This window comes from Tribolium madens, unplaced genomic scaffold (genome assembly GCF_015345945.1).
Source record: "Tribolium madens isolate multiple individuals breed KSU strain unplaced genomic scaffold, Tmad_KSU_1.1 Scaffold_96;HRSCAF=242;Tcas5.2_LG5, whole genome shotgun sequence".
Lineage (NCBI taxonomy): Eukaryota > Metazoa > Arthropoda > Insecta > Coleoptera > Tenebrionidae > Tribolium > Tribolium madens.
Window position 1 is genome coordinate 5,584,787 of NW_025401068.1, and position 26,779 is coordinate 5,611,565.

Here is a 26,779-nt window from a genome sequence, read left to right on the forward strand (position 1 = left end):
CTGTGCTAGTACGCGTGCGCAGTTGTGACATTTGACAAGTCATCGCCATTTTTCAAATCAGTTTGTATTTGTCCCAAAAGGAGTGTGTTGGTCTTTTGAGCAAAAATGCCGAGTCAAGAAGTAACCACGACTAAAGTGGTGGTTCACCCTTTGGTTCTGTTAAGTGTGGTTGACCACTTCAACCGAATGGGGAAGATCGGGAACCAGAAACGGGTCGTGGGGGTACTTTTGGGGTGCTGGCGGGCCAAAGGGGTCCTCGACGTTTCTAACAGTTTCGCAGGTTAGAATGACTCAATTTAATTTTTTTTATTTATTATTCATTTTTGTTATTGCAGTCCCGTTTGATGAGGACGATAAGGACAAGTCGGTGTGGTTTTTGGACCACGATTACCTCGAAAATATGTATGGAATGTTCAAAAAAGTCAATGCCCGAGAACGGGTCGTGGGATGGTACCACACGGGCCCCAAACTTCACCAAAATGATATTGCAATTAACGAATTAATCAGGCGTTATTGCCCCAATTCAGTCTTGGTTATTATTGATGCCAAACCTAAGGATTTGGGGCTGCCGACTGAGGCGTACCAAGCTGTGGAGGAAGTCCACGATGATGGGTCCCCCACCAGTAAGACATTTGAGCATGTTCCGAGTGAAATAGGGGCGGAAGAGGCTGAAGAAGTGGGTGTTGAGCACCTTTTGAGAGATATTAAAGATACGACAGTGGGGACGCTTTCACAGAGGATCACGAATCAGTTGTTAGGCTTGAAAGGGTTACATCTGCAATTGAGGGACATTCGGAATTATTTGATGCAAGTCAGTGAAGAGAAATTGCCGATCAATCACCAAATTATTTATCAATTGCAAGATATATTTAACTTGTTGCCAGATATTAGTCAAGACACGTTTAACAAGGCGTTTTATGTCAAAAATAATGATCAGATGTTGGTTGTCTATTTAGCGGCAATGGTACGATCCATTATTGCTTTACATAATCTTATTAATAATAAGCTTACAAATAAAGACGCGGAAGAAGGAAAAAAAGAAGAGAACAAAAAAGACAGTAAGGATAGTAAAGACAAGGATAAGGAGAAAGAGAAGGACGCGAAGAAGGATGAAAAGAAAAAATAATGAACGTGTGTCTCCAGATTAATTTTATTTAACACGATTTATAACTAAAGTTTAGCTCAGTTTGTATTAATAATAAATTTTCTAAAAATATTTACAAAGTATTTTTATTTACAACATGTGAAACCTCTGATTTGCCAAAATCAAAGTCAAAACAATTTTCCAAAACCCAAATTTAAGACAGCGGCCTTTACTAGTAAGAACCGACTGACTGACCCCCACAAACGGCTCCAAATTAGTTTTGTTATAATTTGCAAAATACCAACTCGTGTCAGTGGTACTTTGAGTAACATCAGCAATTTTCTCAATGGTCTCATCTAAAGGTTGCACAATTTCGGCAAAACTCGGATTTGACAATAAAGGCGCACTTCCGGAGACGTGCGGTGAGGGTACTTTTGTAATAGTGGGTCTTCCTGCCGGCCTAAACTCTGGTTGTTGTCCACCCGGAGCCAAAAGTGCCGACAGTGGCGTTGCGACTGATTTCTTCACTTCATCTTTGGCAGTTGAAAGAATTTCGATCAACTCAGTCGTCAGTTCGGTTGTTGTGTCTAAAACTTCCTCTATTTTGACCTCCGGAGTCGTACTCGCAATTTTTTCTACAACTTCTTCATGCACTGGGGGAGTCTCAAGCGTCGTAGACGACACGACTGAAGTATTCGTCGTAATTTTCTCAATTTTGGTCAAAGTGTGAGTCTTTTGCTCTGTCACAATTGACACATTGTGCATCACAGGAGAGGTCGTCGTGGGGGGTGGCAGCGTCGTCGTGGGGGGCGGCAGCGTCGTCGTGGGGGGCGGCAGCGCCGTCGTGAAATTATCAATTTTTGAATTGACGGGGGCTTCAATTGGAAAAGCTGTACTAAAACTTACATTCGTAGATTGCGACTGTTGTAAATTGGGGTTGGGAATTGGTTTGAAACCCCCTTCTCCCGGTAATAGGGGGACGAATCCACCAGTTTGAATTTCTGGTAAATTCGGCAATCCCAAACCTCCACGGGCCCCGCTTCGGGGAGGTTTGTTCACAATTGCCATTTTCCGCTCCATTGTCATTTTATTATCATCCATTCGGCCTGTGCCCCCTCCTATTAAGTTTTTCAAATTGAGAGCCGGAAGTGGAACTCCGAAAAATGTAAAACCGGAAGTACTAGGCGAATTTGTGACTTCTTTTGGGATATCCGGGCGAGATTTATTTTTAGGGGCCGCGTAAAGAGTTGGAGTATCACCTGAGATGTAATGGGGCGACTGTGTCACATTTTCAACCACCAAATTTTGCTGGGTTTCGTTGTAAGGATAATCAATATATTCATCGTAAAAATATTCGGATTCTTCAGGGGATGGTACTAAGTGGTTTTTCTGCTCTTTTGAGATGTTTGATTTGAGATTCATCCAAGGGGAGAAGACTTGAGAAGTCCCGAAAGTGTTAGGCGCTGTTAGCAGTTCAGATTCGCATCCAGGGGCCACTAACTCGGCATTTCGGTCTTCGGGGAGGCACTCCTGACGCGATAAACGGAGCTCCCGAAGGAGGGATCCATCGATACATCGGGGACCCATCGAAGAACCCTCTTGTAACCAAGCCTGGAGCCAAAGTAGGTTGCAGCCGCACGATAAGGGATTTCCTTAAAGAATACACTTTTTGTAATCTATTATAAATAACAGGAATTGAAAAAAAACTAAACCATATACCAAGCTTTCATTTTTAAAATTACCGCCATAAAACGGTGTTTACGGCACTGAGTAAACGCTCATCAGTGCAGCCAATCGTGTGGTGTTATAAAAAGGTAGGAAAAATTATACTGAGTTTGACTAAAAGCTATTAAAAAGCTGATTTTATCCTAAAGAGCCCTTGTAGAGTGTGAAGTGCTTAAAAATCATTGGTTTTTAATGTCTACAATTGGGTCAAAACTATTATTTTTTAAAGAGTGAGGTTATGTTTGTTCTCGTAATAGCATTTTTTAAAAAAAAAAATTCAAATAAAAATGTATCTAATTACTTAAGGTATGTTTAATGTGAAATGTTAATTTTGCTCATTACAGCATTTTCCTTGCATACGTATATTTATGATTTTTAACAAAATTTTCAATTTTTTACATGATATTGTAACAATTAATGTAATAATTGCTCTCTTACCATCCAAATCGAGTACAGCAATATTGCTTCTTAGCTTCTGCACCGCATTTTCCGGCAGCGACATCATTTTATTGTTTCTCAGATTGAGAACTCTAAGCCTCGGCATCCCATCAAAAGGCGCCCCATGGACGGCGCAAATATTGTTATCATTCATTCTCAATTCCACCAACCACTCCATTTTCTCTAAATTCGAGTTCGTAATCCTCGAAATTTGATTATTACTCACATCCAGCATCTCCAAAGACTTGAGACTTCTCAAACCAGCATCGTCCAGTGCAACCAAATGATTGTGACTTAAATTCAACAAAACCAAATGGGGAACGAGATGAAACGCTTTGTTGTCAATAATTCTGATCTGATTTTCCTGCAATTCTGCCACTTGAAGCCCTGGCAGATTATTAAAAGCCCAATTCGGTATTTCTCTTAATTTATTTTTGCTGATTTTGAGGGTTTTTAAAAGGGGTAACGCTCGTATTGAGTTGGGTTCGATAATCTCAATTTCGTTCCTCTCCAAACTAAGGAACCTCAAATGTTGCAAATTGTCAAAAACCCCCATTTTCAATTCCTGGATGAAATTATTGGCGAGTCTTAATTCACTTAACGATGTGAGACTTCTCAAAATTTCTGGATTGAGGAACTTGAGTCGATTACCGGTCAAATCCAACACTTGCAAACTCCTCATTCCGTATAAATTCGGTGGCAAATGAATCAAGAAATTGTTAGATGCGTCAATTACTTTCAATTCTATGGTCCTATTGAGGACTCCAGGAGGAATTTCGGATAATTTGTTCCGACTGATGTCCAATTTTTTCAACAAGTGAGTGTCTTTGAATATTTCCGGGGGCAGGAAATCGAGTCGGTTGTTCCTCAGATTTAGTTCTTTCAAATCCTCCATTTGGCTGAGGGAGTTGCGATGAATTTGGATTAGATTGTTAGTGTCCAGATCCAGGATTTCGAGACGGGATAAGCCAGACAAGGAATTTGCGTCGAGGTTTTGCAACGCGTTTCTTCCTATGAAGAGGCGTCTCAATTGGGGAAGTGATTTGAGGGAATTTGGGGGGATTTGAGGAATTCTATTGTTGGAAATATCGAGCATGCGGAGGGAGGGTAAATCCAAATCCGGAGATGGCGGGATTGGGATTTGAGTAATCTCATTGTACGACATGTGTATATACTCCAACCCTCTTGGGAGGTTTGGGACAAACTCGACCAAATAATTGTGACTCACATCAAGTTCGTATAAATTTAGTAAAGGTCGAAAAGTCGCCGGATGTAGTGTTGCAAGGGCATTATGTGACAAGTTTATATGTTCAAGAGCTTGTGTTGGCATAAATGACGAAGGGTCGACAAAACTTAACTCATTCTGACTCAAATCAATCCTTCTCAGGGACGGCAAATTCATCAAGAGTTGAGGTTCTAATCTCCGGTAGAAATTCCCGGATAAATCCAGGCCTTTCAAAGCCGGCAAATTCCATAACGGTCCCGGGAGGACATCCGAGAGTGAATTATTCTTCAACCGGAGTTCCCTCAAAGCTGGCATTGCCATAAAAGCCTCCGGATCAATCAAACTAATTTTGTTATAATCCAAGTGAAGTCGTTCCAAAGTGGGGTGCCCTCGAAGGGCCCCAAAAGGTATGGCTTCCAAGTTGTTGTAACTCATATCGAGAAATGTCAACCTCGGGAGGGCATCCAAGAGTGACCTTAACTCAACCACGTGACTTATCTCATTATCCACCAACCACAACTCCTCCAAACCACTCCCTGAATGTTGCAGGAAACTCTCCGGATGAACCCTCCTGACCATGTTTTTGTTGAGGTCCAAACTCCTCAATTGAGGGACTCGATGGAAGGCACCATATTGCAACTCACTGATGTGGTTATTTGACAAGTAGAGTTTTTTGAGGGAGGTAAAGTCGACGAAAGCTGCTTCGGAAATTTTATCAATGTAGTTATGATCGAGCCGAAGGATCTCCAAGTGGGGCAAATCCCGAGTCCCTCGCCCCACCATCGCAACATCCACAATTTTATTTCCCACGAGTGATAGTTCTTTGAGGGTTGGTAACCTGTTAATAGCTCTAGGATGCATCCAGTTGAGTCCACAATAGGAGATATTGAGGAGGATTAATTTTGGCAAGTCTTGAAAGATATTAGCTTCGAGTCGAGTCAGTCTGGGGCTATTTGTGATGTGGATTGCCTCTACAACTGGTAAATCCTTAAAGTGTCTCGAGGATAATTCCAGGAGAGACAAGGATTCGAGTTGGAGGTATCTCAATTTAGGCAAACCGGAGAAAACCGGAAATCGTTTCATTAAATTTGTCTGGATTGTGACCGCCTCTAAACGGGTCAACTGTCTTAAGGTGTCGTCTGGAAGGCTTCGTAAATGCGGTTCGACTAGGAAAAGCTCCATGAGGACGTTTTCCAGACCTGCCAGCCAGTCACTGGAAACTCTCTCCAGGCCGTTGTGGCGCATCATCAGTCTCATTATTTTTAAAGGGACGAAAGTGCGTCCAGAAAGCGACGGTAGATAATTATTTTCGAGGATAAGTTCATCGATAGGGTCTTGCATGACTTGGCCGATGGCCTTGAGACCTTCAAGGACACTCGGGAGGTCACTGTGTGAACACCTGGAGCAAAAAGTTAAAAACAATCGATAAATTTAGCCCACTTACCAGATCTGCGTCTCATCTCCTTTGTCTTTGCATCTACACGGCAGGATGAGCTCCTGAGGGGGGCACTTTTCCGCCGAAACAATCGTCAGGAAAAGTAGAAACCACCGTGGAAAATTCATTTCGTCACATTTTTCCCTCCTAAAAATGAAATTTTGTAACAAGGGAAGTACCGATTTGATCGCTCTCGATTCTGTTCTAGTGGAACATACAGGACCGGATTTTTATTTTTCGGGGGCCTGTAAATTATCTGGTTCCAAAGCCGGGCTTTTTAATGTGTCCATGAACAGTTTCTTTTGGAAATCATTGAATTATTTAACACCAAGTACAACTTTATTTAACGACTCGACAATGTATTAAAATGTACTAAAAAATAATAAAAAATTCCCATTGCATTTAAAAAATGGAGAAAAATGGTTGATGATATGAAAGAAAATCTAATGTTTGAAATTTCTACATTATTCACTAAGTTTTAGTACCTAACTAAATAAGGAATTCTAAAAAAAACATTTATTGTTTTTTATTAGTCTAGAGACGATTTATTAATTTCTTAAAAATTACACTTCAATGTTAAGATTAAAATAATAATTTCCGATTAAAACAGATGGATGTCTTCATCAATTTTAAATGGCATTTTAATAAATTTCGGTAAATCTTCGAAAACTTATTGAAATAAGTATGATTTCTTGAGTTTTTGTGGAAAATTAAAAAAAGCAATTTTGTAGAAAAATAGAGTGTGAGGGTTGTCTTGCCCAATTTCGCATTGTTTCGAAGCGTTTAGTTCCAGCATACAGATCAATCAAAGCATTTGCGAAACCCTCGATTGTCTAAAGCTATCACAAGAGATTTTCTTGTCCTTGTAACCTTGTCGCATATGACGTGCCTGTCTCAATTACGCGAACGGTACCTAAATACGGTGTTTACGGGTTATGATTTGTGCGACACGAGCCTTTTTGCATGTTTAGATTCGGAAAAATTATATCTTATTTTCTGAAAAACCCAGGTACATAATGTTTCCGGTCAAGACAAGTCAGGCTTGAAATTTAGGTTTATCACAAATGCATTGTTTTGGTTTTGCAAGGACGTGTTAGATCATTTTGACTTTCGCGAAGAGTTTTATCCTTGGAAGAGAGAAAAAAATTGAGATCTATATGTGAACGCTCGGAGAATAATAGGGAAAGTGCTCGAGCGGAATCATCAAGTGTGAACAATAATTAAAATTTGAAATTTTGTTAAGTGCATTGTTTATTTGAACAATCGAGAGTCACGAGTGACGAATTTAAAGACCAGTGTCGATTTTCCAAAATTTTAGAAACAATTTAACATCAGATACACAGAAAAATAATTTCAGTACTTAAATTAATTCTGGACAAACTAAATCATACTTGACTTTATTTTTTACATAACAATGAAATTTAGAAATGAACTAAACTAAATAAAAATAAGAAATTGCAAACACCGTAATTTGAATGAATTATTTTTGTGACTATTATTTTTATTGTGCAAAAATTAAAATCTTACTTTAAAGCTCGTAACCACTATAATCTTTTCCAAAAGCCACAAACTCTTCTTTTCAGTCACAGCAACTAGAAACAAACTGAGCATTTCTACATGAGACTGGAATTTTGAGTGGCGGCTTTACACTCCGATAATCACCTATAGTAGAGAAGTAGAAATGTGTAGAACAATCTTTTCCGCACATATAAGTACAACAGAAGCATTATTAACTTTATTTAGTATTACAACATTCAAAAGAAACAATGATGGGTTAAGATCACAAAAATAAATTAACTAAGAGAAAATATGATTGTGTTTTGTAATTATTTTTTATTGTTTAACATCACATGTCCAGTGGGGTTAATCTTTTAGCGTAAATAATTTTCCTATTGACAAACTTTAAAAATTTGATATGTTTTCTTAAATTTGAAAGAAAGTTTCGTTTAGTGCTCAACTCAGTTTATTTCCGCATTTTTTGTCTGAGGTGTAATGAATTTTTACATCAAAACTGAAATATATTTAGTAAAAAAAGCCTTGGAGAGGAGAATAGGGTTTTTGAAAATGATTTATAAAATGGTACTTTTTATTAAGTTTAAGTGTTTCTCAGTATATTAATTTGAAATATTTGTTTTTCGGGAATAAATTATAGAAAAATTATGTTTTATTTAATTTATCTTTTCATCAAATAAACTGGATTTTTATGGCTATTTTTGTTGGTTGGATGATTTTATTTTTTAAAGAAAGAAATCGCGGAATGTTATGCAACCAATAAAACACAGCGTTCCACCGGACGGTCATTTACTGGCSCATAAATCAATGCCCATAAAATGCAGTTCCAAGGTAATTATGTAGACTTGTTGACCAAAATTCGGCTATTTTGATATTTTTAAACTTCTTAAAGAATGTTTTAAATATCAAAGATCTAGATAAAATTATCCCAAACGGCAAACGCAAATAAAAATAAAAWTTTTTTAAATATAGTCGGCGACTTCGTTGTTAGAGGAAAATATAACATGGTAAATAAGAATAAGTTTTGTACAAAAACGCAACTCCAAAATCATTTTTTTTTTGTAAAAAACAGCTGGTCATAAAAATTTAATAATTGTTGCTGAAGCGAGCAGATATTAATGTTATTGATGAAAACTGTACCGCTTTATTAATATTTTAAATTTCTAGAATAAAGTTACAAGATGTCGAAGTTAAGTGGAATTAACTATAACTTAAATTTTATTAAATTAAAAAAATGTGGTGTGTAATGTTCAAAAAATTAATGATTTTTGTCAAAAACGAGTTTTCAGTTGGTATTTTACTAAAGGATAGTAATAAATGAATGATAAAAATGATAAAATCAGAGTAGTATAGGGACTAATAAGAACAAAAACACACGATGGTACTTTACCAAACCATTTATTCAATGTCCTCTTTTAAGTAATAAACCCACGAAATATCTGGATCATTACAGTAAATTGTCAATTTTCCCGTTATGGGATACTTGGGCGTTTCTTGTGTCCTTTGTGTTATCAAATTAACGGCAACTTTCAGTGTCTTTTTAGACTCAATAATTTCACTTTTTAGTTTAACTCTAAAATCGCTTGGTTCGGCTCGAAAATGAAACATTTTCTCTTCTGAAAATGGATTTTTGAAAATGATTGAAACCGGATTTGTGTAAGCTAAAAGGTAGGGTCCTTGAGGTTTCGGTGCGCAACTTTCACCAATTAGAGGATAACTAAAACAATATATTGAACAAAAACAAACATAGTTGGTTTTTAAAGCACATAAAGTCCCCCAATTCGTTTGATTTTAAAAGCAATTGGCTTTGGAACTTTCCGATTTGATTTGGTTCGAAATTAATTGCAAGTTTTCTGTCTTCTGTAACTTTATCCAATGAAAAAACAGGGTTATCAAACTGGAAACAATCATTAAATTGCAATTTAGCTTGAGAAAATGCTGTACTTGGAAATGACATCCTTTCGTCGCAACTACTTCTATCTTTTGTGTTATTTTTTGTCCCAAACAAGTCTTAAAAATGGTGGCAGATTCGGGCACTGGGGCATGAACTGTCAAAATTAAATTATATGAATAAGTTCCTAATTCTTTGCTAGTGGCTTCGAAAGTTGTTTGTGTTTGTTCTTCTCGTAGAGGTTTGTAGGTGAGTTCCAGATAATACTGAAAATTTATTTTAAACCTTGAAGAGTTTTACAAAGAGTCGATACCACAGAATGAGGCTCCAAAGTGACACTTTTCTCGAAAAGAATGTTGTCTTTGGGACACRTCATGCGATACAMMACAGGAACATTAACCGGATTTTCCAATTTTATTAACTTACTGACCGGAATTCGGGCACAAGTCGACAACTCGATCGAATCTAAGTGTTTRTTGGGGAGAACTTTTAGAAAAATTTCGTAAAAGAGATACTCCTTAGTGGCTTTGTTTGTGAAAGTGACTTTCAAATTTAATTCTCCTTCATTTATTGGAGTGATACTCCAATCGTACATTCGTGTACTGTTTGGAGGAACGTCTATTAGGGCGTTTCCTCCAATCGAAAACAAATTTTTGGGAGTGATACGACCAATCAATGCCGTCGTAATATGGTACTGTTGTTTCACTAATAACCAATTATTGACAGGTAGCTGTTCAACATGTGGCACTTTACAAAGGATTTCACGCCTTATTTGTCCAGCAGGAAGCGGAGGATTTGTGTTTCCCTTTAGATTGTAAGTCACAATTAAGCCATCGGGCATAGGGAGCGAAAGTAGGGCCTGAAATTTGCTTCCAATATTTTTGAAAAATTTTCAGTTTTAAAAATACGTTGTGATCCTGCAATCTCATTGGAGAGTACACAATTTCACATTTATCGTCACTTTTGGCCGGMATCCGGATTATTTCGGCWGTTTTGAARCAATCATCACCGGAWATGTTGGGCTGAATTTCCCACACTTGATTTGTCCTGTAATTAAAAATTRWTRTTTGCTCGAAATAAAATAAAAATTGTACGGATTTGAAATTGCGAAACTTTTAATTTCCGACTGGCGAACYGGGCAAACAAACTGAATCGTCGCTTTTGGRGGYGGCAGATTGATACAAGACCCGGAAACGGCCAACTCTAATTGTTTATCGATGCTTGAAATGTGACAAATTAGCTGAAATTTGTTGGTAATTGTTGGGAAATAACGAAGAGAAAAAATACTTTCGATTTGATCCAACATTTGACAGTTTTCGGTTTGAAAAAAACACTGAAAATCAGGTGTGTGCCGGCCAAAATGTAGCCTTTTGTCGGAGTAATTGAGAAATTTTCTTCTCTTTTATCCAGCACCCAGTTGAATCTAAAAAATAATCAAGCAAGTCGCAGATTTGGTTTTGATCATCGTTTTGGCAGTTTTTCTTGAATTCCTCTATCGCCCAAAGAAATAATGTTCATTTTATTTTATTAAGCATTATTTCTTGTCTGTTTAGATAATAAAATTTGGAAAAAAATATTTTTGAATTAATTTTGTTTTGTGATTTTTAATTTTTGAAACGTTGTGTTTTTTTGCCTATATTTTTTGAATTACGAGTATACATAGTTGTATTTTGAACGTTATTACAACCAACAAGAGCTTTTATGTAAAAAGCTTTGCCTAGATTGCAATTTTTTTTTTAAATAATAATTAGGTTTGTGTGTTAATCGGTTATTTGACAAATCTACCAAAACGATGTGCGATTAAGAAATTGTACTTTAAGTTTACATCTCCCGTATTTTTCAAAACGACGTTCATCATTCGTTCAAAATTAACAACAACGTTGCCAAAGGTCAAATGTTGCCTATCTAATGAAATTTCCGGGGCTACGGCATCCCCTTTAACCATACAAAAGGCATCGATGTAATTCTGAGTGCGATAATAAATCTACGAAATATTATTTTGAAAACAATTTTCAAAAGTTAGGCAGTGTACTTTTTCAACAAAAGGTTCAACACGTTCTTTTGGACTAAACGTAATTGTGAATTCGGTTGTTTTTTGGGGACCCAACTTGATGTATTTTTGAGGATTTACGGTCATGTAATCGATGCCGTGTTTTTCGATTTTTTCAGGTAATCTAAAAAGTGAATTTAGACATAAAAATTGGTGGAAAAACAGTTACGTTTCCTCGGGGAGAATATTCTTGGTCTTTTTTGATTTCTTACTGCCTTTACTACTTTTGCTACTTTTACTCTTTTTTGTTTTTTTCGATTTTTTACTTTTTTTGCTAGCTTTTGTTTTTACGCTTTCCTTTTTGCTCTTCGAACTTTTTGTAGATTTACTCCCTTTCTTTTTCTTACTACCTTTACTTCCTTTTTTGCTTCCCTTTTTGCTCCCTTTTTTATTTCCTTTTYTATGTTCCTTCTTCTCTTCTTCGGGTATTTCTAGACTTTCATCGGGTGTTTCTTTTGTCGCTTTTTTGGGAAGTCGGTCCCAAAAATTAAATAAAATATTTACAGGACATTCACTCTCGTTTAGAACTCGAACAGTTTTTGTACAAGTTTTTCCAACAAGAACCGAACCAAAATCAACAAACTTATCAATTTGATTGACAAAAGCCAATTTAAGAGGCACTGCTTTGCCCATAATGGTCACATGAGTTTTTTTCCCATTCACGTAGAAGGGCAATTCAATATTGTGATCCCCCAATATGAGGGGATGGAAATAGATTGTGACAAGATTTTCCTCCCTAGAACCAACTTCTCCAGATTCAAAATTTGTAGATAAATGAACCGAATGTTTGCCTTTCTCAGAACTGAAATCCACATTTTACAAAAATATTTAATCAACTGAAAATTGTTACGTCATGGGCCAAATATTAAGATTCGAAAATTTGAGAACAGTCTTGTAATATTTTGTTGCCGATTTCTGCAGTAAGCAGGGACCAAAGTCATATTCAGTAAATGATAATTTAAACGGGGGCTTTCCGGCACTTCCGTTTAATTGGAGACAGTACGAAGGGCCATAAGCGATCTATTATTTATKATTTGTGTGCTCCATTTTTKAAACACTTACCCTCAAAACTATTTTATGTGGTTTTATGCTACATTGTATCAAAGGAATGATTGTCATTTCAGTCTTCAGTGTTTCACCAGACGGTAAAATTTCACCATTTGTTTCAAGAATTATGTCGAACAGACCAGAAATTTTCTGKGTGTGTAGCGACCARTACCATTCAAAAGCCGTTTTGCCGATGTTTATTATAGTGAATGGAAYTTTGTACTTTTGGTGAGGAATCATCTAAATTTTTTATGAGACTTTCASTGATTRAAAATCAAGTTTCTTACTGCTCCCATGTTTATGACATTTATTTTCTCCGAACTGAGATGCATTTCTTTGCCGTTTTGGTCCACGTAAGAGATTGAAGCTTCGACTTTGTAAACCTGACACGAAATACTCACCTCGAGCGGATTTCTAATTCTTTCCACGAAAATCTTAAAGTCGAAATTGACCAAACCTTGCTTTTTGGGCTTTAAGGAAAACCTAAGACAACTTTTCTTAAAATCGATTTAGCTTACACAAAGTCACCTTATCGGGAGTTGTTCCTGGTGGCACAAAACCCCATTTAGGGGCTCTACAAGAAGACCTTCCGTCAGCATCGAAAATTTCCCAAACTTGAACCAATATTTCTCGTTCTCTTCATTTTTCAATAACAGACTTTTGTGTACGTCGACTCCAACCAAAGTCGGGGGTAAAACTAAATGATTTTGGTCGAAATAAACTCTAGGTTCTCTTGCAAATCCTACGAGGAGGAAAGTGACCTGAATGTTGTGAAGCGGAATTGCGAAAAAATAAAATTCCTCAAAAGTTCCACACTCCTGGGGGATGAAACTGAAAACCATTTCCACTGTTTTGCCTCTGGAGACGACTCCGTTTTGGGTGTGACAGTGGAAGCAAGATAAGTGAGGGTTAATGGCGTGGCCGGGAGTCCACGTGTAGAAGAAAGCTTCTTTTGTTGGGTTTTTCAACAAGAATTTTCTACAAAATTTTAGTCAGAAATTTTTCACACTTGTCTAATTGACGCGTGCTTTGTACAAATAATTCCCAAACCGACCGACTCAAATTCCAAAACTTTGGTATTTTCATCGAGGAGATCATTGCACATTTTCTTCCCCCTGCGTTTCTCTTCAATATAATTGCTTTCTTCCATTTCAAAGCAATAGACAGGGAGGATACTCCGAGCTTTGACCTCGATTTCAATTTCTTTAGCTTTTGGTTCTTTATTTTCTATGCAGCTTTTCAACTGGATGACATAATCGAAAACATCAAGGGGGGCAAAAGTGACTGTAAATGTGTGCTTCGAGTCTGGTTTAATTGTAGCTTTTTCCGGGGTTACAGTGAAGGGTAAAGAATAAAATTCGTTCCAAGAGTCGCCACTCCGATTTGATTTCAAGCTTTCACAACTGAATAAAGTCGAAGCTGAGGAAGCTCGACCTTTTTCTTCGTGTATAAAATGCTCTAAATTTGTAACCGTAAAAAATAAATCAAAGAAATTAAGACTAAACCTTTGCCGGATAAAGGTGTCGGTTTTCGACTTGCTATTGCTGGCAAAAAATTAACTTCAGAATCGTTGAAACTTCCGGAGTTAATTCGTCGAGGAACATCATGCATGGACACGTCCCAAGCTACCTTAAAGGCTACTTTACCGATATTTTCAACCCCAAAATCGACCGAATTTTTCTAAAACTTTCGATAAAATATTTGTTTCAAGAATTTTTTAACATACATTCAAAAGGAATGTATCCGAAATTTCAATTTCAGTAGCGTTGCATAAAAAGTCGGCAAAATCTGCTACCACACTGACGAAAAGTGCGATATTTTGGAACGAGTTTGGCATAACCCGAATTTCCGGTTCCGGATTTTCTTCGATTTTCTTTGCACTGATTGCATTATCGTCATTTGTAGCCAAAACAGAACCTTCTTTGCTTTCAATACTCGCCGATAATTCACTTTTGTTGTCGAAAATGTGATCGCTTTGGACCGTTTCGGGACACCAGACTACCAAATTCTGGCGGTCGTCCCAAGACAAAAGGGCCGTTTGAGGTTCCAAATACTCGATTTTGTAAACTCTGCATTCGATCCTTGACTGGGGACAAAAATGAGTTTTTCTAAATTAGTTTCCACTTTTACCTCGTTAAGTTCGACGGGATTTTTCGAGAGAAATACAGCTAGAATTTGTTTGTTAGTTTTGGGCCTTATGTGACCCACAGCTGGTGAAAAAATCACTTCGCTGAAAGCCGGAAATTCGAACTTGTAAGTGCAAGTATCGGAATTGTTTCGAATTAGGAAACATTTCTTTTCTATAGTGTTTAGGGGCACATAACCGAATTCTAGTGAGTAGCCCAGAGCTGGAACCGTTTCCAAGGACACAATCGAGGAGCTCCTGGAGTAACTCCTGAGTCCATCCAGAGTCACATCTTTGTAGTACCCATCGCAAAAAACGTGAATCTGGAATTAAAATTAAAATCGGCAAAAAATTCGAGTTTTGTTTACAGTTTTTGTCTCGAACGGATTATTGACTGTGTGAATCTTAACTTCCAATTTCCAAGTTCCTACTTTTGAAGGTTGGAATTTGAGACGAAACTTCGCCACTTGCTGGCACTCCAGATCGACCAAATTCGTGTGTCTCATCGGTGCTAAAAAATTCAAGTTATTTTCTTCTCTAAAAATTTCAAAACGCACTTCCCGCCTCCCACAAGTTCAAGTAAGGTAAAGTTTTCTCATTTGGTATCAAACTTAATTGATCGTCATCGTCGAAGCACACTTCGATTATCGCTTTGCACGAAATAATTCCAACATTCTTGAAAACCACACTCCGGTATGAGCTTTCGCCAACTAAAGTCGGGACGAAATTTGTCGCGTAAAATCCGGTTTCATCCGGTTCCGGTTCCAGGAGAGCCACTTCCGGGACGCAAGCCTCTCCCACGACTTCGATCACCAATCGATCGACGATGTTAAAACCGCGACTTTCGAATGTCAGCACTGATCGATGTTCCTAAAACCGGAATTTTGATTCAGAAAATTTTTCCCGGACTTACATCGAGCGAATTTGGGGTAAAAACAATCAAAACATTTGCCGTTTGATAGGGATCAATCGAGAACGATCCCGGAGTGACCGTAAATACGTGTCCGGATTGGTTAAACTTGGCAGTGACAAGGGCTGAAACGTGTCCTATATTTTGAATTCGTATTCTTGTGGTCTCAGTTGTATTGACACACACTTTACTAAAGTAGAGCTTTTTCTCCGATTTGGAGAAAGTCACCCGATTATCGGTCTGAAATTGTTGTTTAGATGATTTTATTTGGGGAAAATACGATGTTACGTTTCCGGAGAGTAGGAAATCATCAAGTTTTTCCACAACGTATTGTTCTTTGAAAATCGTCGACAAATCATCGAAATTGATTTTGGGTTCGCAAGCGATTACGTGGACTTTGAGCACCTTGCCGTGGCGGTCGCTGGGGGATGGTTCGCTCACAGAGACTAAAATGGTTTCTTCGTATTCTTTGGCTTCGGTTGGTTTGGAGTGGACCTCAATGATTGCTTCGTCGTTCGGGTCGACGACCCCTGTGGAGGAGGTCAGGGAGAAAATCCCGAATTTCAAAGTCGTTTTTTTCACTTTTTTCCTGAGCAATAAAGAGATAAAGAAAGCACATAAGTCACTTAATAACAAAAGCCGAATTATTGCTTACTTTTTATCACTTTTCTTGCTAGATTTTGATTTCTTACTAGATTTTGATTTCTTACTCGTCTTTGATTTCTTACTCGACTTTGATTTTTTGCTGCTCTTTTTCGACTTGGTACTTTTTGTTTTTTTTGTCTTTTTCGAACTTTTGGTACTTTTTGAACCACTTTTTGATTTTTTCCCCTTTTTGCCTTTCTTCTTCTTATCTCCTTTTTCGTGCAAACTTTTGATTGTGTAGTTAAAATCAAACTTGCCTTTATTTAAAATTTGGAAAGTGTGTATTCTTTCTGAGCCCACAGTTTGGTAACCGAAATAAATTTCTGGATAAGGACACATGATAAATTTCGAAAGGAAGACTTTCGCTGAAACGTAGATATCAAAAGATTTCAGAAGGACTTGATGAAATGGGTCGATGAGGGAACATTTGAACACTGGAAGCTTCTCAAGAGTCATAACCTTTTTCGGAGTGAAAATAATCTCAGCTTCAAATTTCACGTTTGATAAGAGTTTGCATTCCGAAGGGTGAATCTCGAAGCATTTCCGTTCGCTTTCTTGTTCTTTATTGTCCTCAACAATTTTCGTAAAGGTGCACAGGATTTCGTATCGACCCTTATTCATGATATTGAAATGGATTTTGTGGGATTTTCCCCCTTTTATTTCGCCATAATTAAGCTCATTGTCATAACTGAAGTCAAGCGCTGTTATTTCAGCCGAGACCATGACATCAGTACAATAAACTAATCGAGACAAATTGTCATAAATCTGCAATTAAAACCAAAAAAATTGTGCCACTCTGTTTGAAAATAAAATTTCTCACATTGACTTGAAAGCTGGAATAATGGACTTCCATCTCCTTTGCTGTAAATTCAACAGTTGAAGTTCGAAACGAAAACGGCGGAATTTTTCCGCCGAAATTACTAATTTTGAAATTTTCTAAAACTTTGTGACAATTCACAAAATACCAAGTGACCTCAATTGGGGTATTATTCGTGATGATTATATTTTTAGTCAAAGAAATTTCAAGAGTGACTCTTTCAAAAAGAACATGTTTTGGGTTAACATCAATTGCGACCTCGCAGCCAAAACAAGACAAGTCGATTTTCGAAATTTGTGGATTGTTTTTAATTGATAAAACGAGGGAGTCTTCGTAGATTTTTTCCTCAAGTGGGGCTGCTATCATTTCCAAGTCTTTCCTATCTTTCGGATCGATTATATGCGAGTCGGGTTTGTGCAAAAATGCCGAAGAGTCGTTCTGAATTGAAAATTGAATGTCTGCAGGAATTCTGCTTATATTATTCAAAGCGAAAAAGGTACGGGCTTCAAAAGAGCTACAAGACGTATTTTTGACTGTTGTGGTTGAACGTTTACAGACCTATTTGTTGCTACATTCGGAAGCAAAATTCCCCCAAATTCATATGTGTTTGTACTCTTTACAAAAATGCAATGTTGGTATTTATTTCTCTCAGTTCGGTATTCGACCACTTTCCCGAAAAGGAAATACGGGTCTAGATCGATCCGAGGAATGTCACACACGGCAATACAGGTGATCGAAAATTTCACAGGCCAACCTACAACCCCGATTTCGAATGTGTGTTTGTAATTTCCGACAGATTTTGGAAGAAAACTGATTTGGTATTTCTTAGTTTGTCCGGGCTGCAGCACCGCCCTAGGATTGAAAATTTCTACAAAAGTGTTTAAATCAAGTCTAAAAATACATAACAACCTTGTTTTTCGTTAGAATTTTCGTTCATGGTCAACGAACTTCTGATTTTACTCGACTTTCGTTTTTTGCTACTAAGACTTCCCCTAGATCCCAATTTCTTATTACTTTCACTTTCAGACCCAGCATCACCCTTAAAATAAATTCACAGATTTTAAAATTCTTTTTTAATTTATTCTTATACCCCGGCAACAATGTCCTCGCAGTCTATAATACGAAAAACTTCAGTTTTTCGCACCGTGCGTATTTTCGGTTTCGGCAAAACCGATTGCATCAAGGAATTTTCTCGATATTCATATATCACTTGCTTCTCATGGGCCGCTTCTTCGTCTACGGTCGTTCTCATATAAATCGGTACAAAGTCTTCGAATTTCGAATCGTGCAAAACTCGGTTTATTAACCAACAGGGGATACCAATATCATCGCTTGATATTTTACTAAAACTGCTTCGTGGTGAACTTCCTGAAGTTAGTAAACTTCGAGCTGAATTTTTGCTACTCCTTTTGTTTTTCTTATTCTTTGTTTGTTTTTCCACTTTTGTGAATGGTTTGACTACATTACCGTTTTTTACATCCCAAAACTCCAAAGTATGCAAAATTTCGGATAACGTGTTTTCAAAGGTGTCAAGGATGGCTTTAATTTCCATTTGTTCTTTTGTGAGCTTTCCTGAAACAAATATTGAATTTTTTGTGCTCGAGATTTGAGGAAGTACTCTTTTTGCGTTCTTTGGACGATTTCCGGGAGGATTTTCCAGATTTTCGAGATTTCTTAGAAGAAGTTTTACTTTTCTTTGATGAGCTTTTACTTTTCTTTGATTTTATAGAAATTTTCGACTTTTCAGAAGATTTGGCTGATTTTTTTGTCTTGCCTGATTTACTCGAACCTTTACTTGATCCTTTCTTACTACCAGTCTTTTTTTTAATTTCCTTAATTTGCGTTTTAGATTTTTTATTTTTCTCGTCGCCTGTACCAAAATAATCAAACCTAATACTTTCAAATATGTGTGTTTACCCATAATTTTACTATTTTGAGATTCCAGCCTGGTCAACTTTCTTTTTTTGAGCATTTCTCGTCTTTTAATTATTTCTTCTTTCCGTTGCTTAATATAATTTGTATAAATATCGTGATGCTCAATCATGACTTTTTCAAACTCTTCAGCATTCATATCATCCAAACTTGTTATAATTTGGCTCAAAACCTTTCCAATATTTTCTTTCTTTTCTTCTGCTTTTTCATCTTCCAGCTCTAAATATTCGTTGAAAGTACATGAAAAAATGACGAAAAAAACCCCGTCCACGTTTTTGGACATACGCAACACACAGTTCAATGCTACTAAAGTCTTTCTCAAAAAATTACTTGCCAAGCTTTCCAGAATTATTCCGGAAGTAAATTTTGCCAAACTCTCTTCCAAAATATGACAAAATACGAATTCGGAAATTTTTAATAGAGTATCAGTAACGATTTGTTTCTTCTTTTTGCTTTTTGTACTTCCACTTTTTGAAGACATTTTCGAGGATGATTTTTTAGACTTCCTGCTTTTGCTACTCTTACTGCTCTTTTTGGAACTTTTCACACTTTTACTACTTTTGATCGACTTTTTACTACTTTTAGAGCTTTTGGCTGACCCTTTCTTCTTTTTTTCTTTTTTGGGTTTTTTCGGTTTCTTTCTTTTCTTTCGCCCTTCTAACAAAATTGAGACTTTCCTCGAAATAAAATCATAGCCGTCTAAAACAGTCAAATGTAAAAATAATTGACAAAAATGGCGAAATTACCTTCATTTAGAGGACTCTCAAGCTCTTCATCTTCTGCAACATCAACGAAAGCTTCGTTAATCATTTCATTGACTTGCTTTGCAGCTTCTGAAGTATTAGAAACAAGACTTTCAATTATAAGTCGATCGAGTGTATAAACCGGTAGTTGTAAACTTTTACCAGTCTCATGAGCCGTTCTGACATAGTCTAAAAAAATTTCTCAATTTTTTTCTAAAGACATACAAGTAATACTTGAAAGTGGAGCTCCATGGAATACAATCAAAAATCCTTTTGCAGAAGGATCCTCGTGTGTTTGTTCCCGATCTGCGACGATTTTAGGTTCGCACAAATCCTGTTTTTGAAGGCGACTTTCTCGCTTTGTTTTTTTGGAGACATTATCTTAAAATAAAAAAAAATTGAAAACAAATTGATTGATGAGCTTACTTGTGACCGAACTGTCTTTTTCCTGAGGCGGCTTTTCAGTTTTTGGTGAAGTTTCCCTGAAACAAATGTGTAGAAAATTTCTTTTTTTAGAAAGAAAATACCAGGATTCGGATGAAGCGCGAGTTCTGCTTTTTTTTCTCCCCGAATTTTTTTCTTTTGGTAGCTTAATTTCGGGTTCGTGTAGTAAATCGTAATTGGCCCCAAACATGGCGGGCAAGGCTTCCCCAGGGGCTCGAAAGTCGAAATAGACTTTACTCATCCCATTGCTAATGATGAAGGACCGGACTAGGGCCTCCTCCTGTAAAATTTTTCTGCACCGAAATTGGTACGAGTACAAACCTCAAGTTTGGAGTCTCACGTATCAAAATCCGGGAAGAAGAATTCTACCGGAAATTTGGACGAATTTTTCACAGTCACATATTTGTGGTTGTCATTCGAGTAAGGGATATTTGGATCGAAGATGATTTTTTCTTCAAAAATCTCCAAGTATGGTTCCATTCCGATTCCTTTTAATTGAACCAAAGTTTCTCTAAAATTTCCATCGACCGTGATTTTGAGTTCCGCGTTTATAAATTCATCATAATGCGGTTCGAAGTAAATCCGGAGATAGAATTTTTCTCCAGGTTCGAGTGACCCTCCTTGTACCAAAAGGAAGAAAGAAGTTTTCGTTTTTTTGATCGTTTCTTCAATCACTGCCGTCCAGTTACTAGTGAGATAACCACTGAAACTCAACAATCAAGCGACTCGCTTTACAATTAAACTAACTACTTGTTGATTATGTTGATTGTTTTTCGGTAACAATCCCCACATCTGATTGACCCAAAATCAACTTCATCGTCTGACACTTCAACAGTTGGGGTTGCAACCAAAACTTCTAATTGGAGGGGAATTCGGGGTCCGTTTCTCAAATCAACGTAAATAAATTCAGTCACTTTCGTATTCAACTCGGGATACTTTTCAACAGTGGGATTGAAAGAAAAGTGTATTTCCGAAATTCGATTTTTCTCAATCACATGTTTGACAAAATGCGAGTCAAACCCGTGTTTAGCAAACGTTGCCGAAGGCTGTGTCCTTAAGACCGTTCTTCCAGGACCGTAATTAACATAACACAAAGAATAGAACGATTTCGTGTTGATTTTCACACACCCCATATCGTAAATATAGGAACAAACAATGAAATTCGGAATAGGCCAAAATTTTTCACCTGCGACGAGTTTCCCGAGAATACTGCTTTGGTCATCTAGGAGATGGTATTTGGCCCAGATGCGTTCGATGGAAAGCTCGATTTCCATGGTACAAGGGAAAAAATCATCGACAAGGGAGATAATGACCCACCCTTCGTCTTCTAGGATATTTCTATCGGCTTCTGGTAAATAATCATCAGCACATTCACACTTATGACTCGCATTTTCTAATTCAGCGATGGCCGAATACGTGATATACGGGTCGATTTTGTCTAAATCCGGTCGGGGCAGAGTGAAATAAATTTGGGGGTAAACCCCAAACCCATAAACTGTCACACTCGCCGGCTCTAGATAGTCTGCTTGGACATTAAAACTGGTCTCAAAGCGGCCTACGGTCCCCGGAAAACACTTCAAAGTGAGCGGAAATGTCTCGCCAGGCGATATGGAGGCACTTTCTGGTTCGATGGTCAACCAGCCGGACGGTAAAGTGGCACCCGAAACCGCAAAAGTAAACGTTCCTTCGCCGTCGTTGACCAAACTCGCCTCGTTCTCTCCTGCTTCATAGAAATACAATTTTCCTAAGTCAACTAAATTGTCTTTTAAGAAATAGGAAATTTGTTTGGATTTTCCGGTTAGTAGTACTGGTTCGTTCGCGCCTCCTACAATGTGGCAATGCACCGTGGCGCTGACCTCACTATTGTCCTCCGGTGTGAACCGGAAGTAGATTATGATGAATTCGTCCGGATCGAGGCACCCTTCGTGGGGTATGATGCTGAAAAGTCGCGAAAATTTGGACTGGGACTTGGTCTGGAGTAGAAACCGGAGAAATGATTTTTTTGATTCGTCTTCCGGAAGGTCTTCCAAGAGCGAACAAAGCATATCCCGGAGTTTACTCTCGATGAAACACGAATCGGTACTTTCTTGCGACTCTTCACTTGGTTTGGTCGAGGGCGGATTGTCACTTTTTGAGATGTGAAGTCGGGAAATTTCCGGGGTTGAAGGCATCTATTGGACAATTTAAAATGACAAGGAAAGTGGAGGGTGAAAAATACCTTTGAATTTTCGAATTTTCGTTCGTAAATATCTTCAAGGAAGACCCATTTGAAGATGACTGGAAGCGGACTGGTGTTTTTTAGGACTACTGCACGATACGTTGAGGAGCCAAGTGGAACGCATCCAAAATCGACATTTCTGGGGTTTATTGATAATGTGGGATAGTTGGTGACTCCACGGACTGGGATTTTTTCCTAGTTTTTTTGAAGTTAGACATGTTAAGGTAGGGATAATTGGGATTTACCACTTTGGGGTGGTCTCGATAATTTATAAAGAAATAATCACTCCAACTCATGCATCGTTTGGGGTGGGGTGGTGGTTGAAACTCGACGAAAACGTTTCTATATGATAAATGATTCAATTTTAGGTATAAATGCCCGATTGCTTTGTCATCCATAACGATGTAAAATGGGGGTGGGAGCACAAGATCTATGTCTAGGGTTAAACCAGATTCGTTGCTGATTCGGATTTTGTCTGAAAAGCCGTCCAGTTTTTACAATTAATAATAATTATTGTTTGAATATTTATACAGAATGTCCTAGGAGTTTGCAAAGTCTTTTAGCAAATAAATATTATTAAATGTTATAAGTTTAAAAATATAAACCTACAAAAGTCATAAATGTGTTTTCTTTATTGAAACACCCTGTTTTTTGCATGGTAAAGGTTTATTTTTGGTTTTGTTTAGTTTCTGAACAAATTTTATTTTTTTGCCAAAAAAAAAGTAAGAATAATAAAAGAACAAATTTTCACTACAAAGTGAAATCTTTAAACTTCTAACATGTCCTTTTGGTATAAATTTTTGGATACTTTAAACAATAAATAAACAGTACCAAGTCGATGAATAGATTCTGGTTTGTTCCGTATTATTGAAAGTTTTCCTAATTTTAGTAATTTTTAATTGGAAATTCGTTTTAATAATTGAAATATGAAGAATTTGAATTAGATTTAAAAGCTTTAGTCTTGATTTTAGGGTCTACAAACCTCGCAAATTACAAATAACCCGATCCGACGTCACATCCAGACTAAAATTAAGCTCAGACTTGCTGAGCATCACATTCGGATCGACAAACTTCGCAGTAACGTCAAACGAGAAGATGACATGTTTAGTATGCGACTTTTCGATAACAGCATGACAATAAAAATGTTCACAAACATATCCTTGTTCTTTTCTCGATCCCGTAATCTTGATTTCCACAAACTCGTTTGTCATGAGATGAAAATAATTGGGTGTGATTTTAAACCATGAACTGAAACTAATTTGGGACATAACGAAGCACCGAAAGTAAAACACACAAACCCCGCGGATGAGTTTGTGCTTTGCTTCACAACTTTCAAGTCGTCGCTCCTCGAAAACCACAATTTGTGCCAGCGGGAACCTTCGTTTCGTAAAACAATGGGAAAGGAGAACTTTTTGTGGGTGAGTAGGGTTCCCAAGTCGAGTTTGGGTTCTAGTTTCGGGGAACAACTAATACTGGTGCCTTCGCCGAAAGCGGACAATTCGACGGTCATTTCTTGCCCGTTGACCACTTCAGCGATCAGTTCTTGCGAGTGTTTTCCCGGGTTTTTCAAGTAGACTGAAATTTCGAAAATTTCCTTGCTGTTGGGACGAATCACTTTGACTTCCTCTTTCAAACTAAAAGCGTTGTGTCCCGACTGGAATTTATACCAAGAAGGATTATTATTTCGAAAATTAAACGACTTACAAAAGAAAAATTGATCATTGCTACAATTGGAGTATCATTCACAATTTCGATTTCTTTAGTTACTGTTTCAAGCAGTGTGACTTTTCCAAAATTGAGACTTGGGGGAATAAAACAAATCGCTGGTCCTTGTCCGTTACAAATAATTTTACATAAGCGAACCGGCCCTTTGCCAAATATGTTAAAACTAAAACAATTTTTTATTACAATTATCAAAGTTTGGGTTTTTGGTACAATAAAGGAATTTCTTGTGTCCCTAGAAGGGGAGTTTGTATCTTCAACTTGATCTTGACTTCGCCCAAAGGCGGAATGTAGTTTTTGGATATTGTAACTTCAACAATCAATCCTTCATCTTTCTGAAAACACACAGTTTGGTTCTTCATGTACAACAAATTAATTCCGTCAACTCCACTCGGTATTAATCTGAAATGACAAGGCAAATCACTTTTATTTTTGAGTGTTACAATTCTGTCGTAGATGTAATTAATAAAGCAAAACTTTATATCGACTTTTGGGGGCACACACACAACATCGGCCACCCGACAATCATATTTTAGGGGCACCGAAATACAGTAATTCTTCGAGCCCCACATGTGGACAACGAATTCGGTTTTGAGTTGTCTCCTTGTGTTTGGCAAAAGAGTCAACTGAAATTTTTAGTTCAATTTTATTCAACTATTTGTGGGGGTAGTTACTATTCCGACGACGCTCGAATTTGGTTCCACTACACTATCAAAGGGTTGGAATTGAAACTCTTGAGGGTAGAGTGGAAATACGGATTCCTGCAGATAGGAGACACAATCTATGGGTGCTTGGTACCCATCACCACTGACTTCAATGTGGTACTGAATTGGTACCGGTGATGTGTTCCGGAGGACCACCTCAATTGATTTTCTGTAACCCAGGGCCACTACCCCGAAATCTATTTCGTCAAGGTCTAGGCTTAAAAGGGGGGCCACAACGTTGCCTCTGAAACAAATTTTAGTTCCCTGTCTTTCATCAAAGGAATTTTTACGTCATAATGAAGTGAATGGTTTCTTGGGACTCATTAATGCGGAATTCGACTTTTTCGATGAATTTTCCTTCTTCTCCTGGACTGAAAGAGACGGTGAAAGCGGCGTAGTGGTCCGGGTTGACGTGGAGAGTGTCCGGATTACATTTTATTTTGCCCCCGAATTCCAGTTTTTTGTCAATGTAACTGAGGGAGCCTGGAATGTGGCCCGTATTTGCGACGATTATTTCATAGTCGTGGATAGAACGCAAAAAAATATTATTTGCTTCGAGATGAGCCACATTCAGTCTGAATTCGGGCCCCAAACCCGTCCCTTGCAATTTCAATTCAATCCTTTCTTCGCTTCCGGAGATTTCCAAATAGGCCAAGTCTTCGAAAGTCTCGCATCGAGTAGGGGAGAAAATTATGGTGAAATCTACGACACCATTCAACCCCAACTCACCGCTCTACAAATTTTTATTAAGAAAAACAAATCAAAAGTTGGTAAATAAAGACCGGTGGAATAATCGAGAAATTTGAACTTTGGTACAAAAATTCCTCCTCTTGGACTTCATCGATTTCATCGCTTAAAATCCGATTATAGACCAACGCATGTCCTTCATCATCTATGACATTTTTCCGTGTTAGTGGCATATTTTTGTGAGTTTCGCAGTCCCGGACTTGCTCGAAAACATATTTCAGTTGTGTCAATCGTTCCTTTTCTAAATCACAATTCTTGTATTTTTTCCACTTGAAAAATCCCAAACCGATCGCGTGGTACTCCAATGGTACCATAACGAATCGCTGCAGTCCCACAAATGTATCCTCAAAGTTAATCGAATTATTCTCAAAGACAATCGTTGACAAAACCGCATTGCATTCAACTCCGATTTTCAACACCACATCATCGTCAAATTTCACAAGAACCTCCCCCTTTTCAACTCCCTGAATCCGAGTTTTTTGCTTGATTTTAACAAAAATTCTCTCATCGGGGGCTAGACAGGCCTTTGTGGGGCACATATAACAACCCTCGCTTGGAATTAAATTAAAAGTGCCCCCCTCAAAGCCACTATTATGCAAGACTAGGTTTTTTTCACTAGTCACATTTATGGGAACATCTGGTAGTCTAATCACGTCAGGAAAATCGATTAAATGTCTCGGACGAAACGCTATTAATATTCAAACTAATTAATCACTCAATCAAAACTGAATTAATTACCTACCGAAAATTGGAATTGTGAATTGTGCTTCTTCTGTTATAAAAGTAATTTCATGTTTGTAGTCTTTGAATTCATCAGAAGTGAAAGAAATTGTTAATTGGTAGGTCATACCGGGGGCTATTTTGGTCCAAACGACTTTCGAAGGGTGGGAAAGTTTGAAATGTATTGTAGGTTCAAAACTAATCTGGACGCATCTGGAAGACTAAACTTTTGTTATTTCGAATTGGGGAGTTGTTTTCACTTGCTTGTTCTTTGTTTTGAAGGGTCAAAGTGGCACTGTGGCACTTCCCGAGTTGGAAATTTTGGAAAACAATCAGGTCGGGAGTTGCAAGAAAGGGACTTGGTTGGGGCAAAACCCGGTTTTTGCGATTCTTAGAAAGACTTTCAAGACGTTCTTCCAAACTCATTTTCATCTCGTTTAAATACTCAGATGGAAGAAACTACAATTCGAAAATTAGGGGCGTCATAGTGACCTTGAACCCGTACTGGATCCTCCTGTTTGTTTAGAATAAGACGCAAAACTCGCATCAAATTGTTATCATGGGGCTCACAAATAAGATGTGACTCCATTATTTTAAATAAAATATTCTGACGTGTATAGAACTTGTCAAATAAAACAACAAAAC

The 26,779-nt window shown here is 37.6% G+C and overlaps 3 protein-coding genes across 3 annotated transcripts; 1 reads left to right on the forward strand and 2 right to left on the reverse strand.

Moving 5' to 3' along the window:
- Positions 1-10: 10 nt before the first annotated feature.
- Positions 11-1,216, forward strand: LOC123013036 (26S proteasome non-ATPase regulatory subunit 7). Its single transcript, XM_044411333.1, has 2 exons — positions 11-280; positions 336-1,216. Exons 1-2 carry the CDS (start codon positions 106-108, stop codon positions 1,124-1,126), a joined length of 966 nt encoding a protein of 321 aa, XP_044267268.1. The 5' UTR covers positions 11-105; the 3' UTR covers positions 1,127-1,216.
- On the reverse strand, positions 1,140-7,536 carry LOC123013030 (protein artichoke). Its single transcript, XM_044411322.1, has 4 exons — positions 7,435-7,536; positions 5,917-6,054; positions 3,248-5,871; positions 1,140-2,736 (listed from the first exon to the last, which is right to left on the reverse strand). The coding sequence occupies exons 2-4, from the start codon at positions 6,033-6,035 to the stop codon at positions 1,235-1,237; spliced, it is 4,245 nt and encodes a 1,414-aa protein (XP_044267257.1). The 5' UTR covers positions 6,036-6,054; positions 7,435-7,536; the 3' UTR covers positions 1,140-1,234.
- Positions 7,537-8,807: 1,271 nt separating this feature from the next.
- On the reverse strand, positions 8,808-26,756 carry LOC123013042 (hydrocephalus-inducing protein-like). Its single transcript, XM_044411341.1, has 46 exons — positions 26,640-26,756; positions 26,399-26,593; positions 26,157-26,355; positions 25,450-26,102; positions 24,958-25,400; positions 24,638-24,911; positions 24,177-24,589; positions 23,946-24,129; positions 23,540-23,895; positions 23,224-23,495; positions 22,487-22,716; positions 22,242-22,436; positions 20,774-22,194; positions 20,364-20,726; positions 20,107-20,316; positions 20,006-20,061; positions 19,814-19,960; positions 19,583-19,768; positions 18,822-19,535; positions 18,523-18,774; positions 17,995-18,476; positions 17,814-17,943; positions 17,463-17,772; positions 16,908-17,418; positions 16,098-16,852; positions 15,731-16,031; positions 15,446-15,682; positions 15,090-15,402; positions 14,901-15,043; positions 14,538-14,855; positions 14,134-14,493; positions 13,913-14,087; positions 13,436-13,865; positions 12,936-13,385; positions 12,695-12,890; positions 12,423-12,647; positions 12,211-12,380; positions 11,530-12,162; positions 11,343-11,484; positions 11,125-11,294; positions 10,598-10,733; positions 10,219-10,550; positions 9,624-10,169; positions 9,364-9,576; positions 9,186-9,316; positions 8,808-9,136 (listed from the first exon to the last, which is right to left on the reverse strand). The coding sequence occupies exons 1-42, from the start codon at positions 26,721-26,723 to the stop codon at positions 10,290-10,292; spliced, it is 13,695 nt and encodes a 4,564-aa protein (XP_044267276.1). The 5' UTR covers positions 26,724-26,756; the 3' UTR covers positions 8,808-9,136; positions 9,186-9,316; positions 9,364-9,576; positions 9,624-10,169; positions 10,219-10,289.
- Between the last annotated feature and the right edge of the window lie 23 nt (positions 26,757-26,779).

Coding starts and splice junctions, on each gene's coding strand:
- LOC123013036 (XM_044411333.1), top strand. CDS start 106: ATGCCGAGTCAAGAAGTAACCACGACTAAAGTGGTGGTTCACCCTTTG. Junction 281..335: donor CGTTTCTAACAGTTTCGCAG/GTTAGAATGACT, acceptor TTGTTATTGCAG/TCCCGTTTGATGAGGACGAT.
- LOC123013030 (XM_044411322.1), bottom strand. CDS start 6,035: ATGAATTTTCCACGGTGGTTTCTACTTTTCCTGACGATTGTTTCGGCG. Junction 5,872..5,916: donor GGAGATGAGACGCAGATCTG/GTAAGTGGGCTA, acceptor TTTTTGCTCCAG/GTGTTCACACAGTGACCTCC. Junction 2,737..3,247: donor TGCTGTACTCGATTTGGATG/GTAAGAGAGCAA, acceptor GTATTCTTTAAG/GAAATCCCTTATCGTGCGGC.